Source organism: Zalophus californianus, chromosome 10 (assembly GCF_009762305.2).
Source record: "Zalophus californianus isolate mZalCal1 chromosome 10, mZalCal1.pri.v2, whole genome shotgun sequence".
Classification (NCBI taxonomy): domain Eukaryota; kingdom Metazoa; phylum Chordata; class Mammalia; order Carnivora; family Otariidae; genus Zalophus; species Zalophus californianus.
The window spans coordinates 83,876,050-83,890,594 of NC_045604.1; the positions used below are offsets into that span (position 1 = coordinate 83,876,050).

The 14,545-nt window shown below is 46.0% G+C and overlaps 2 protein-coding genes across 2 annotated transcripts in view; both read left to right on the forward strand.

Annotated features, from left to right (window-relative positions):
- The window catches only part of LOC113932555 (induced myeloid leukemia cell differentiation protein Mcl-1 homolog), an 83,087-nt gene extending 77,414 nt beyond the window's left edge, over nt 1-5,673 (forward strand). Inside the window, 2 exon segments of the mRNA XM_035722213.1 lie at nt 2,631-2,971; nt 2,974-5,673. Coding sequence (XP_035578106.1) covers nt 2,631-2,971; nt 2,974-3,756 — 1,124 coding nt within the window. The 3' untranslated portion in view covers nt 3,757-5,673.
- Nucleotides 5,674-7,795: 2,122 nt separating this feature from the next.
- LOC118356016 (induced myeloid leukemia cell differentiation protein Mcl-1 homolog) lies at nt 7,796-10,896 on the forward strand. The gene is given in 3 exon segments (XM_035722215.1): nt 7,796-7,864; nt 7,922-8,245; nt 8,248-10,896. Coding segments are annotated over 3 exon segments (1,176 nt in total). The 3' UTR covers nt 9,031-10,896.
- Nucleotides 10,897-14,545: the final 3,649 nt, after the last annotated feature.

Below are 14,545 nucleotides of genomic sequence, written 5' to 3' on the forward strand. Positions count from 1 at the left end.
CCACCTGGCTCGTCGTCATCCTCGGTAAGTGTTTAAGTGCTGAAGACTTAGCATAGCTTAGTATAGCGATCTGCCCAATTGCAGGCGGCAATCCATTAGTAGGTGTGGAAATAAATTTAGTGGGGTGTAACCATATAGAAAAATAATTAGGGGGCGACTGGGTGGCTCAGTAAGTAGAGCATGTGACTCTTTGGGGTTGTGAGTTCAAGCCCCAGGTTCGACATGGAGATTATGTAACATATAAATAAATAAATACAAATTAAAATAGAAGAGATTAGAAAACATCAGAGTGCATCCCATGTAATAAGGGTAAGTTTTGAGGTGCCTGGGTGGTTCATCCTTAAGCGTCTGCCTTCGGCTTGGGTCATGGTCCCAGGGTCCTGGGATGGAACCCCACATCGGGCTACCTGCTCTGCGGGGAGCCTACTTCTCCCTCTCCCACTCCCCCTGCTTGCTTTCCCTCTCTCACTGTGTCTCTCTCTGTCCAAGAAATAAATAAAATCTTTAAAAAAAAATAAGGGTAAATTTTGACTTTGTGAGATTTTGGTTTTTGTCTCGTGTGTGCATGTGTGTGCATGTGGGTATGTCTGGGGTCCCTCTGTCAAGTGTATTTCTTTCTGAAAGTCAACAGTCCACCTTGGTCATGCAAGGCCATACTTAGCAATTCTGAGCGCAGGTTCTAGAGTCAGACGAAGAGGGATCCAAATCCCAGATCTCCTACTTATCGACTGTGTGACCTTGGGCCAGTTACTTAACCTCTCAGTTGCTTCCAACTGTGAATCAAGTTGTTAGAAACATCCATGTGCAGGTTTCTGTGTGGACATAAGTTTTCAAGCCCTTTGGGTAAATACCAAAAGGCATGATTGCTAGGTTGTATGGTAAGAATATGTGTAGTCTTGTGGGTTTTTAAAAAGTTTTTATGGAATTCTCTCTCTTTTTTTTAAAGGAGGCTCCTCCATACCCAGTGTGGAGCCCAATGCGGGGTTTGAACTCATGACCCTGAGATTGAGACCTGAGCTGAAATCAAGAGTAGGACACTTAACCGACTGAGCCATCCGGGCGCCCCTTAAAGTTTTTATTTAAATTCCAGATAGTTCACATACAGGGTTATATATTGATAGAACACTCCCATACGTCACCCAGTGTTGATCACAAGTGCGCTCCTTCATCCCTGTGTTCTCTGTAGTTAAGCGTCTGTTTCTTGGTTTGTCTCTGTCTCTCTTTTTACCCTCTTTGTTCCATTTGTTTCTTAAATTCCACATGTGAGTGAAATCATTTGGTATTTGTCTTTCACAGACTTACTTCACTTAGCATTCCACTCTCTAGCTTTATCCATGTCATTGCACATGGCATAAGTATGCTTAGTTCTATAAGAAACTACCGAACTGGCTTCCAAAGTATCTGTACCGTTTTGCATTCATTCCCACCAGCAATTAATGCGCGTTCCTGTTGCTCCACATCCTCCTTGGCGTTTATTAACGTCAGTCTTCGGGATTTTGGCAATTCTAATAGGTATGTGGTGCCGTCTCACTGTTGTTCTGATTTGCATCTTCCTCACGACATCTGATGTAGAGCAAGCCTAATATTTTCAAAGTTCATCTGCACTGTAGCGTCAGTACTTTGTTTCTTTTAATGGCTCAATAATACTCTCAATTATTCATAGTAGAAGAAATAAAGGAAGTAGGTCCTGGGTTTTTGTTCTTGGTTTTTTTTGGATTTGTTTTTGTTTTTTTAATGCTTCCACAACTACATGGGGGAAAATAGTAGTCACTTGTGTATCGTCGTCATGATGGTGATATCACCTCCACCGTACAAAGAACTGTCCCTAACCAAGCTGTTTCATGGCTTTAATATGCTTCTGTTTGAATTAGCTCTGTTGGAAAGAAGTTACTTGGGTTTCCTCCCCAACCCCAGCTTTCACTGGGCTGGTCATTTGGAGCTGACAAACTGTGTCGAATTTGTATTATATCACCTCAGCTACAATGGAAATGCTTTTCTCAGAACTCCCTTCCTTCTAGGGTTCCCCGTCAGCAGGAGCTGCAGACATATTTGTGCAAGATTTGGAAGTGGGAAATGGAGTGGCAGCCATGTTGCTGTCCACGCAATAGCGATTAGCCTAGGTTTTTGCTGCTGTTGTTCCTGTGGTGTGGTTGGGTCCTTTCTTTTGCTTTCCCAACAGCTGATCACCCTAGGCCAGGGGAAAGATTCAGATTATATCGAATCTGTTGGAAAGTATGCTCAATGAATGGAAAACTGTAACAAAGCATATGGATATACTTCCCAAATTTGAAAATAAGCAACAAAGAATAAATTGGAAATGTATGAGTCACTAGATGAAAGGCTTAATTATGCATTTTCCCATACGAATTCCTCCTGTGAACACTTCCTCAATAAGTCACTTGCACATATGTCCTTGTCTTAGGCTCTGCTGCTCGGAAGTGTGACCTAAGAGAGCACGGATTCCCGGATGCCTGGAATGTGTACCTCCTAAATGCTGGTCTGGGGTTCCCGAAAAGACCAGATGATAACAGCCCTCACCTACCTCTTTGGGGACAAGGGATTGTGTTTCCCAAATGCCAAATGCCTGCAGGTCCGTTTCATAAATCCCAAATGTCTCCAAGACCCTTAAGATACTGATAAGGTACAGGGGAAAAAAAGGGGAAACAGGTTTCCTTACACTGAGGAATCAGGGCCTGCCCCACAGCAGGCGGCAGCAGTAACTGGACTCAACCTCCACTGCGGGGCGGCCGGGTTAGGGGCCGGCAGCGGCGGGGCCTCCTCTTCCGGAGGGCGGCTTTTGGCTTCGGGGAAGGAGGCCCCGGCCCCGCGGGAGGGAGGGGGAGGGGAAGCCGGTGCGGGGATTGGCGGAAGCGCCGGCGCCAGTGCCCCGGCCACTCTTGCGCCGGACGCCCGGAGGGTCGCGCGACCCTCGCCCGTTAGCGCCGAGGGCCCCGACGTCACCGCGACGCCCCCCGCGCCCCGAGGCTGCTGTTCTTCGAGCCCACTCGCCGCGCGTCGCCGCCGCCTGGAGAGATGGAAGGCCCAGCCGCCGACGCCATCATGTCGCCCGAAGAGGAGCTGGACGGGTACGAGCCGGAACCTCTGGGGAAGCGGCCGGCTGTCCTGCCCTTGCTGGAGTCGGTCGGGGAGGCCAGCAGTGGCCCTTGCAGGGACGGCTCACTGCCCTCGACGCCACCCCCAGCAGAGGAGGAGGAAGACGAGTTGTACCGGCTGTCGCTGGAGATTATCTCTCGGTACCTTCGGGAGCAGGCAACAGGCGCCAAGGACGCGAGACCACTGGCCGGGTCTGGGGCGGCCGGCCCGAAGGCGTTAGAGGCCCTCCGACGGGTCGGGGACCAGCTACAGCGCAACCACGAGACGGCCTTCCGAGGTATGCTTCGGAAACTGGACATCAAAAACGAAGACGATGTCAAATCTTTGTGTCCAGTGATGGTCCACGTTTTCAGTGACGGAGTAACAAACTGGGGCAGGATTGTGACTCTTATTTCTTTTGGTGCCTTTGTGGCCAAACACTTGAAGAGGATAAACCAAGAAAGCTGCATCGAACCCTTAGCAGAAAGCATCACAGATGTTCTCGTGAGGACAAAACGAGACTGGCTAGTGAAACAAAGAGCCTGGGATGGGTTTGTGGAGTCCTTCCACGTACAGGACCTAGAAGGTGGCGTCAGAAATGTGTTGCTGGCTCTTGCAGGTGTTGTTGGAGTAGGAGTTGGTTTGGCATATCTAATAAGATAGCCTTTTAAGTGCAATGATTGACTTTTAACCAACCCGCACCAAAACCACCTAGGACTCCTGTGAAATCAAAGGTATTTATGAAGCTGGACTTTGAGCTGTCCAGGCTGTAACCCCCAAGAGTTCGAGGCTAGCAACGTACAACAGCAGGTGGCAAGAGGATTATGGCTAACAGGAATAAATACATGGGAAAAGTAGTCCTCCTTGAAGAGTCACTGTCTAAAAGAAGCAGAGGTCAGTTCAGCAACAGGCAAACTTTGGGAGGCCGTGGAGGAGGACTTTTCGATTTAGTGAAGATGGTGGGGTTGAAGAGACTTAATTTCCTCGTCTAGAACAGGAGAGTGGCCAGTAGCCAGGCTAGTCCTAGAGTCCATTAAATATGTCCACTGAATTCATTAACTTCTTATAGCGTTACAAGAGAAGCAGTGGCAATGGCATTGATCTGTATAAAATGGATTGAAGCTACAGCTAATAGAACTATGACTAGAAGCCTGAGTACTGTACAACAGAGTGTGAAGGGAAGCTTTTGCCCTATAATTAGCTTTCCCAGGTATACTTCCTGAATAGAAAGTCCAAGTGCTCAGGACTTTTCTACCTGTTCTGCTTTGGCTTGGTTTGAGTGGTTTAGTTTTAATAGCCTGGTGATGGCCAAGAATACTCGACTTAAGGCTCGATACTTAGAGTTGCAAATATGAGAATAGCCTCAATTTTTAAGGTTAAAGCATCTTGTAAATGTATTTGTCTGTAAAAATTGTATATATTTTTACAGAAAGTCTATTTCTTTGAAATGTAAAGGGATGAAGAGTCTCCAGAGACATCAGTTTTTGCATACCCATTTGAACTTGTGTAGTTAGGAACCTATTTCTTACAGCTTTTGTATTCTAAATATTGTTCTGGTCTTCTAGATTGTACACAGAACCAATTGGTGTAATTGTACACAACTTGGTTGTAATGGGACAATTCTGATTCATAACTATGCAGACTTTAATTTTCCTATCTGGTTGGTAAGTATTCCTTAGTTTTTGTTTTTATTTTTTTAAACCTGGGATTGAGAAACTGAGGGATGGGAATTCATCCTTTCACGGCCTTACATGTGGGTTTTCAATAATTGAGTCAAGGTGGAGTTTAAGTTTTGGGCAGGGGGCGCATGTGGGCTGATACCTTACAAAATAATGGGCTCTGATTGACGAGTAGCTACTCATTTGAGTTCCTTCCACTTGACCTAATTTAACTGGTAAAATTTAAATTGAGTTTATGAGGTCATCTTCAAAACTTTTGCTAAAAGATTTTCAGCTGTTCCAAATGGGACTTACTAACAGTGTGTATATACAAAGATCCCATCAGTGGATGAGAGATACTCGATCCCTTGTTTGGTCAATAAATTGTAAAATGATGGCTTGGGGGAAAAAAAAGGGAAACAAAGTGAGGAGTGTTATGGCACCATATAGTTGTGTCATCCCCTACCCCTCACCCTAGAAATGTATCTAAGAGCATGAGGGGGATGCTGGAATGGGAGAAATATCATGGACTTGCATGAATATTCCAATGCAATGAAATGCTGATGTTGGGACTTGGACTTTGGGTCCTGCCTGCTGGGAGCAAATTGTGAAATAGGTGGGCAACACCTCTGTGATGTATTGATATGTTTATGTCCCTGTCTCATCCATAGTTAAAACAACAAAACAAAAAAACCCACCCTACTTGGCCCGGGGTAGGGGCTTGGGGCTGATGGCTAAGGAGGGTGTGTGTTTCCTTCTGCGGGTAATTAAAATATTCCAAAAGGGATGACTGTGATGGGTGCACACACCTGGGAATGTTCTAAAAGCCATGAAATGATACACTTTAGGGGCACCGGGGTGGGTCAGTCGTTAAGCGTCTGCTTTCGGCTCGGGTCATGGTCCCAGGGTCCTGGGATCAAGCCCCTCATCGGGCTCCCTGCTCCACAGGGAGTCGCTTCTCCCTCTCCCACTCCCCCTGCTTGTGTTCCCTCTCTCGCTGTCTCTCTCTGTCCAAGAAATAAATAAAATCTTTAAAAAAAAATAAGGGTAAATTTTGACTTTGTGAGATTTTGGTTTTTGTCTCGTGTGTGCATGTGTGTGCATGTGGGTATGTCTGGGGTCCCTCTGTCAAGTGTATTTCTTTCTGAAAGTCACAGTCCACCTTGGTCATGCAAGGCCATACTTAGCAATTCTGAGCGCAGGTTCTAGAGTCAGACGAAGAGGGATCCAAATCCCAGATCTCCTACTTATCGACTGTGTGACCTTGGGCCAGTTACTTAACCTCTCAGTTGCTTCCAACTGTGAATCAAGTTGTTAGAAACATCCATGTGCAGGTTTCTGTGTGGACATAAGTTTTCAAGCCCTTTGGGTAAATACCAAAAGGCATGATTGCTAGGTTGTATGGTAAGAATATGTTTAGTCTTGTGGGTTTTTAAAAAGTTTTTATGGAATTCTCTTTTTTTTAAGGGAGGCTCCTCCATACCCAGTGTGGAGCCCAATGCGGGGTTTGAACTCATGACCCTGAGATTGAGACCTGAGCTGAAATCAAGAGTAGGACACTTAACCGACTGAGCCATCCGGGCGCCCCTTAAAGTTTTTATTTAAATTCCAGATAGTTCACATACAGGGTTATATATTGATAGAACACTCCCATACGTCACCCAGTGTTGATCACAAGTGCGCTCCTTCATCCCTGTGTTCTCTGTAGTTAAGCGTCTGTTTCTTGGTTTGTCTCTGTCTCTCTTTTTACCCTCTTTGTTCCATTTGTTTCTTAAATTCCACATGTGAGTGAAATCATTTGGTATTTGTCTTTCACAGACTTAACTTCACTTAGCATTCCACTCTCTAGCTTTATCCATGTCATTGCACATGGCATAAGTATGCTTAGTTCTATAAGAAACTACCGAACTGGCTTCCAAAGTATCTGTACCGTTTTGCATTCATTCCCACCAGCAATTAATGCGCGTTCCTGTTGCTCCACATCCTCCTCGGCGTTTATTAACGTCAGTCTTCGGGATTTTGGCAATTCTAATAGGTATGTGGTGCCGTCTCACTGTTGTTCTGATTTGCATCTTCCTCACGACATCTGATGTAGAGCAAGCCTAATATTTTCAAAGTTCATCTGCACTGTAGCGTCAGTACTTTGTTTCTTTTAATGGCTCAATAATACTCTCAATTATTCATAGTAGAAGAAATAAAGGAAGTAGGTCCTGGGTTTTTGTTCTTGGTTTTTTTTGGATTTGTTTTTGTTTTTTTAATGCTTCCACAACTACATGGGGGAAAATAGTAGTCACTTGTGTATCGTCGTCATGATGGTGATATCACCTCCACCGTACAAAGAACTGTCCCTAACCAAGCTGTTTCATGGCTTTAATATGCTTCTGTTTGAATTAGCTCTGTTGGAAAGAAGTTACTTGGGTTTCCTCCCCAACCCCAGCTTTCACTGGGCTGGTCATTTGGAGCTGACAAACTGTGTCGAATTTGTATTATATCACCTCAGCTACAATGGAAATGCTTTTCTCAGAACTCCCTTCCTTCTAGGGTTCCCCGTCAGCAGGAGCTGCAGACATATTTGTGCAAGATTTGGAAGTGGGAAATGGAGTGGCAGCCATGTTGCTGTCCACGCAATAGCGATTAGCCTAGGTTTTTGCTGCTGTTGTTCTTGTGGTGTGGTTGGGTCCTTTCTTTTGCTTTCCCAACAGCTGATCACCCTAGGCCAGGGGAAAGATTCAGATTATATCGAATCTGTTGGAAAGTATGCTCAATGAATGGAAAACTGTAACAAAGCAGATGGATATACTTCCCAAATTTGAAAATAAGCAACAAAGAATAAATTGGAAATGTATGAATCACCAGATGAAAGGCTTAATTATGCATTTTCCCATACGAATTCCTCCTGTGAACACTTCCTCAATAAGTCACTTGCACATATGTCCTTGTCTTAGGCTCTGCTGCTCGGAAGTGTGACCTAAGAGAGCACGGATTCCCGGATGCCTGGAATGTGTACCTCCTAAATGCTGGTCTGGGGTTCCCGAAAAGACCAGATGATAACAGCCCTCACCTACCTCTTTGGGGACAAGGGATTGTGTTTCCCAAATGCCAAATGCCTGCAGGTCCGTTTCATAAATCCCAAATGTCTCCAAGACCCTTAAGATACTGATAAGGTACAGGGGAAAAAAAGGGGAAACAGGTTTCCTTACACTGAGGAATCAGGGCCTGCCCCACAGCAGGCGGCAGCAGTAACTGGACTCAACCTCCACTGCGGGGCGGCCGGGTTAGGGGCCGGCAGCGGCGGGGCCTCCTCTTCCGGAGGGCGGCTTTTGGCTTCGGGGAAGGAGGCCCCGGCCCCGCGGGAGGGAGGGGGAGGGGAAGCCGGTGCGGGGATTGGCGGAAGCGCCGGCGCCAGTGCCCCGGCCACTCTTGCGCCGGACGCCCGGAGGGTCGCGCGACCCTCGCCCGTTAGCGCCGAGGGCCCCGACGTCACCGCGACGCCCCCCGCGCCCCGAGGCTGCTGTTCTTCGAGCCCACTCGCCGCGCGTCGCCGCCGCCTGGAGAGATGGAAGGCCCAGCCGCCGACGCCATCATGTCGCCCGAAGAGGAGCTGGACGGGTACGAGCCGGAACCTCTGGGGAAGCGGCCGGCTGTCCTGCCCTTGCTGGAGTCGGTCGGGGAGGCCAGCAGTGGCCCTTGCAGGGACGGCTCACTGCCCTCGACGCCACCCCCAGCAGAGGAGGAGGAAGACGAGTTGTACCGGCTGTCGCTGGAGATTATCTCTCGGTACCTTCGGGAGCAGGCAACAGGCGCCAAGGACGCGAGACCACTGGCCGGGTCTGGGGCGGCCGGCCCGAAGGCGTTAGAGGCCCTCCGACGGGTCGGGGACCAGCTACAGCGCAACCACGAGACGGCCTTCCGAGGTATGCTTCGGAAACTGGACATCAAAAACGAAGACGATGTCAAATCTTTGTGTCCAGTGATGGTCCACGTTTTCAGTGACGGAGTAACAAACTGGGGCAGGATTGTGACTCTTATTTCTTTTGGTGCCTTTGTGGCCAAACACTTGAAGAGGATAAACCAAGAAAGCTGCATCGAACCCTTAGCAGAAAGCATCACAGATGTTCTCGTGAGGACAAAACGAGACTGGCTAGTGAAACAAAGAGCCTGGGATGGGTTTGTGGAGTCCTTCCACGTACAGGACCTAGAAGGTGGCGTCAGAAATGTGTTGCTGGCTCTTGCAGGTGTTGTTGGAGTAGGAGTTGGTTTGGCATATCTAATAAGATAGCCTTTTAAGTGCAATGATTGACTTTTAACCAACCCGCACCAAAACCACCTAGGACTCCTGTGAAATCAAAGGTATTTATGAAGCTGGACTTTGAGCTGTCCAGGCTGTAACCCCCAAGAGTTCGAGGCTAGCAACGTACAACAGCAGGTGGCAAGAGGATTATGGCTAACAGGAATAAATACATGGGAAAAGTAGTCCTCCTTGAAGAGTCACTGTCTAAAAGAAGCAGAGGTCAGTTCAGCAACAGGCAAACTTTGGGAGGCCATGGAGGAGGACTTTTCGATTTAGTGAAGATGGTGGGGTTGAAGAGACTTAATTTCCTCGTCTAGAACAGGAGAGTGGCCAGTAGCCAGGCTAGTCCTAGAGTCCATTAAATATGTCCACTGAATTCATTAACTTCTTATAGCGTTACAAGAGAAGCAGTGGCAATGGCATTGATCTGTATAAAATGGATTGAAGCTACAGCTAATAGAACTATGACTAGAAGCCTGAGTACTGTACAACAGAGTGTGAAGGGAAGCTTTTGCCCTGTAATTAGCTTTCCCAGGTATACTTCCTGAATAGAAAGTCCAAGTGCTCAGGACTTTTCTACCTGTTCTGCTTTGGCTTGGTTTGCGTGGTTTAGTTTTAATAGCCTGGTGATGGCCAAGAATACTCGACTTAAGGCTCGATACTTAGAGTTGCAAATATGAGAATAGCCTCAATTTTTAAGGTTAAAGCATCTTGTAAATGTATTTGTCTGTAAAAATTGTATATATTTTTACAGAAAGTCTATTTCTTTGAAATGTAAAGGGATGAAGAGTCTCCAGAGACATCAGTTTTTGCATACCCATTTGAACTTGTGTAGTTAGGAACCTATTTCTTACAGCTTTTGTATTCTAAATATTGTTCTGGTCTTCTAGATTGTACACAGAACCAATTGGTGTAATTGTACACAACTTGGTTGTAATGGGACAATTCTGATTCATAACTATGCAGACTTTAATTTTCCTAACTGGTTGGTAAGTGTTCCTTAGTTTTTGTTTTTATTTTTTTAAACCTGGGATTGAGAAACTGAGGGATGGGAATTCATCCTTTCACGGCCTTACATGTGGGTTTTCAATAATTGAGTCAAGGTGGAGTTTAAGTTTGGGGCAGGGGGCGCATGTGGGCTGATACCTTACAAAATAATGGGCTCTGATTGACGAGTAGCTACTCATTTGAGTTCCTTCCACTTGACCTAATTTAACTGGTAAAATTTAAATTGAGTTTATGAGGTCATCTTCAAAACTTTTGCTAAAAGATTTTCAGCTGTTCCAAATGGGACTTACTAACAGTGTGTATATACAAAGATCCCATCAGTGGATGAGAGATACTCGATCCCTTGTTTGGTCAATAAATTGTAAAATGATGGCTTGGGGGAAAAAAAAGGGAAACAAAGTGAGGAGTGTTATGGCACCATATAGTTGTGTCATCCCCTACCCCTCACCCTAGAAATGTATCTAAGAGCATGAGGGGGATGCTGGAATGGGAGAAATATCATGGACTTGCATGAATATTCCAATGCAATGAAATGCTGATGTTGGGACTTGGACTTTGGGTCCTGCCTGCTGGGAGCAAATTGTGAAATCGGTGGGCAATACCTCTGTGATATATTGATATGTTTAAGTCCCTGACTCACCCATAGTTAAAAGAAAACCAGAAAAAAACCCACCCTACTTAGCCTGGGGTAGGGGCTTGGGGCTGATGGCTAAGGAGGGTGTGTGTTTCCTTCTGCGGGTAATTAAAATATTCTAAAAGGGATGACTGATGGGTGCACACATCTGTGAATGTTCTAAAAGCCATGATATGATACACTTTAGGGGCGCCTGGGTGGCTCAGTCGTTAAGCGTCTGCCTTTGGCTCGGGTCATGGTCCCAGGGTCCTGGGATCGAGCCCCCCATCAGGCTCCCTGCTCCACGGGGAGCCTGCTTCTCCCTCTCCCACTCCCCCTGCTTGTGTTCCCTCTCTCGCTGTGTCTCTCTCTGTCCAAGAAATAAATAAAATCTTTAAAAAAAAAATGATACACTTTAAAGGAATGAATTTTATGGTGTGTGCTCTAGACTGAATGTTTTGTTCCCCTCACCTACCACCCCCACTCATAGGTTGAAATTTATCTCCAGTGTCATGGTAATCAGAGGTGGGGTCTTTGGGAGGTGATTAGGTCATAAGGTGGAACCCTCATGAATGGAATTAGAACATATCTAAAAGAGACCCCTGAGAGTTCCCTCGCCTTTCTTGGCTTTCCACCAGGTAAAGACATAGTGGGAAGTTGGTGTCATTTATGAGCGAGGAATCAGTTTCTCACGAGACACTAAATCTGCTGGTGCCTTGATCTTAGATTTCACCTCCAGTAGTGTGAGGAAGAAACTTCTTTTGTTTATAAACTACCCAGTCTCTAACGTTACTCTCTGCTCTAACGTTACTGTTAGAGCAGCATGAACTAAGACAGCGTGTGAATTATATCTCAGAAAGCTTTTTGAAAAAGAAACCCACCCAGACATTTCTGGCACCCTCCCGTGGTGATAGCAGCGCTGGTGTGCAGTGTGGGCCACTTGAATGGATGGGGTTAGCAGCCGGGAGTAAATGGTAGGGTGTGCAATCTCTCCCCAGTTTATTGGAGAATGGCTACTAAATCTTGGGAAGACCCTTATACCAATAATGATCAAAATGATACCCAATTCCCAACATACCCCCAAGCCATCTCGGCTGCCACTTTGGAATTCGCCCCTCTCCACCCCATTCCACCTACGCCGACATAGAACAACTCTTAAGGTAGACCAGCAGGCCAGCTTTTCCCCAGTTCCTCCTATCTTCACCTAGGTCTGGTTGTCTTCTTTCTGCTCAGAGTGAGAGGCTTCTTCATTCCCTGAGTTTAATGAAAGGGCTCTCCAATCTTCAATTCTGAGAACTCCTGAGAAGGAAGTGACTTTCTAGACCATGAATTGTAGATCATTATAGATTACTGAGTCTCTATTGCTTAATGATCTTTTGGTTCCAAGTGTTAAGAACAATTATCCACAAGTTTGAAAAAAAGGAAAAAGACAGCTGTATAACTTCTCAAAATTAAATTAGAACACTATCTGCTTAAAGGTTATCTGATTTTCGAGGGGATATAACTGTTTGACTTTGCTATTGACTGGGCCCCAATTCTATAAAGATAGGTGTTAACTTGTAGAAAATCGATAAGTTGCAAACGATTTTTGTCCTGTGGAGATGCAGCTGATTTTTGCCTAGTAGAGAAGGTAACCTCAAAGATTATTGACATGTCATTATCTTAGAGCAGGGGTCAGCAAACTTCTTCCATAAAGGGCCAGATGATAAATATTTCAGGTTTTATGGGCCATACATTCTCTGTTGCAACTATTCCACTCAGCTGTTGTTGTATGAAAGCCACCACGGACTGCTGTGAATGAGCATGGCTGTGTTCCAATAAAACCTTATTTACAGACATTAAAATTTGAATTGTATGTTATTTTCATTTTATAGAATATTCTTTCTTTTTCCAGCTGTGCAAAAATGTAAAAAAAAATATACAAAAATAGGTGGTGGGTTTGATCACCAGGTCATAGTCTGCTAATTCTTGGCCTAAAGATTTTATTGTCCTGTAGGTCATTAACTAGTTTCATATTTAACTTGGAAATTTATTCCAACATCTTTTTTTTTAAAGATTTTTATTTTTCTTTATTTTTATTTATTTGAGAGAGAGAGCACAAGCAGAGGGAAGGGGCAGAAGGAGAGTTCTTAGAGAAGCAGACTCCCTGCTGATCAGGGAGCCCCATGTGGGGCTCGATCCCAGGACCCCGGGATCATGACCCAAGCTGAGCTGAGGCAGACGCTTAACCGACTGAGCCACCCAGGTGCCCCCAAGATTTTATTTTTTTTATTTTTTATTTTTTTAAAGATTTTATTTATTTATTTGAGAGAGAGAGAATGAGAGAGAAAGCACATGGGGGGGGAGGGTCAGAGGGAGAAGCAGACTCCCTGCCGAGCAGGGAGCCCGATGCAGGACGCGATCCAGGGACTCTAGGATCATGACCTGAGCCGAAGGCAGTCACTTAACCAGCTGAGCCACCCAGGCACCCAAGATTTTATTTTTTTTAAGTAATCTCTACACCCAACGTGGGGCTCAAACTCACAACCCCAGGATCAAGAGTCTGCACACTCCACCAGCTGAGCTAGCCAGACACCTGACATTCTTTTTTCTTATGAACCGTATGTGGGTGTATATGTGGTGGCAGTTTGGATGTATTAGTTTCTTCTATCCTCTGAAGAAGTTTTGCGATCTAGCTGGTTCCTTCATTCATGAATTAAATACATCTTTGACACATGTTCACCATGTATTTCCAATTGAATGTGGAATAGTCTGGCTATCTCTTTTGTTCCCTGGGCTCCTCTCCTCTCCACCAAGTGCTTTATCAAGACGTTTTCCTAATTAAAGTCAGGTCTGTCCCTAAGAGAAATTCTGATGCCTATGATTTCCCCCACCCCTCTACTATTACGAAGAGGCCCTTTGTGCAACAATACCTTCCTTGAAGGGGCCAACTGCTGGGGCTGGCAATGGGCTGGCCTGCATGGATGAAAGGTAATGAATTAATGACACTGATAGTGGCAAATGCACAGCGGGGCTTGGCAACGGGTTACCAGGGCCCACGTGGAGGAGAGAAGGGCGCGTGGAGCCTCCGAGGGCTCCTGCACGGCTTCAGCCCATCTCCCCCGGCATCCATGCTTGCGGCACAGCTGCGCACTCATTCCTGTGGTATCATTAACAGGGACCAGTGCTCCCGAGAAGACTTGGCTCTAACAGGCCAAGTTACTGCTGGAGACTTTCTATTGTAAGACGAACAGCAAGGACTCCAGTGGGCGTGGGGAGAAGCCAAGGCTCCTGCCGAGCGGAAGCTCACTGGATGCCTGGTTGTTATTCGGCTCCATGGGGGGTAGGTGTTAATTAAATAGTCCCTGGGTGGCGGGAGGGGGGCATTTCCCAGCTGAGGAGGACTGGAAAAACTGGCCCCTCTCCTCCCAATTCAAGATGGCCACAACCACTATAAACAAATGCGCACCCTCAGTGGAAATCAAAGAATTATTGTTTAAAATCAGTACTGGCAACGAAATCTTATTATTTTTGTCATCTTTGCCTAGGTTAGGGTGGAAATTGGTAGTACCTTCTTGAAGGCATTTGGCAATAAATACGTTAAACATATCAGTGTTTTGCCTTGATCGCTGCAGTTGGTCCTGGGTCCTTGGCCAAGTCAAACCTAGCCTTAGGGGTTATGAGAGAGAATGGGCTGAATTCATCCTATTTTAGAAGTAGCTACATAATGAACATCCCCTAGGGATCACGAAGTGTCACAGAAGGAAGGATCTGTGGCAACAAAGACATTCTCAAGTACTCACAAGAGGTGCAAGGTCACCCAGGTTGAATACCAAATGGGCGGTGTCCGGTCCTTGTCCTAGCTGACAAAGCAGGGATCCCAATCACCATAACGATGGCGAA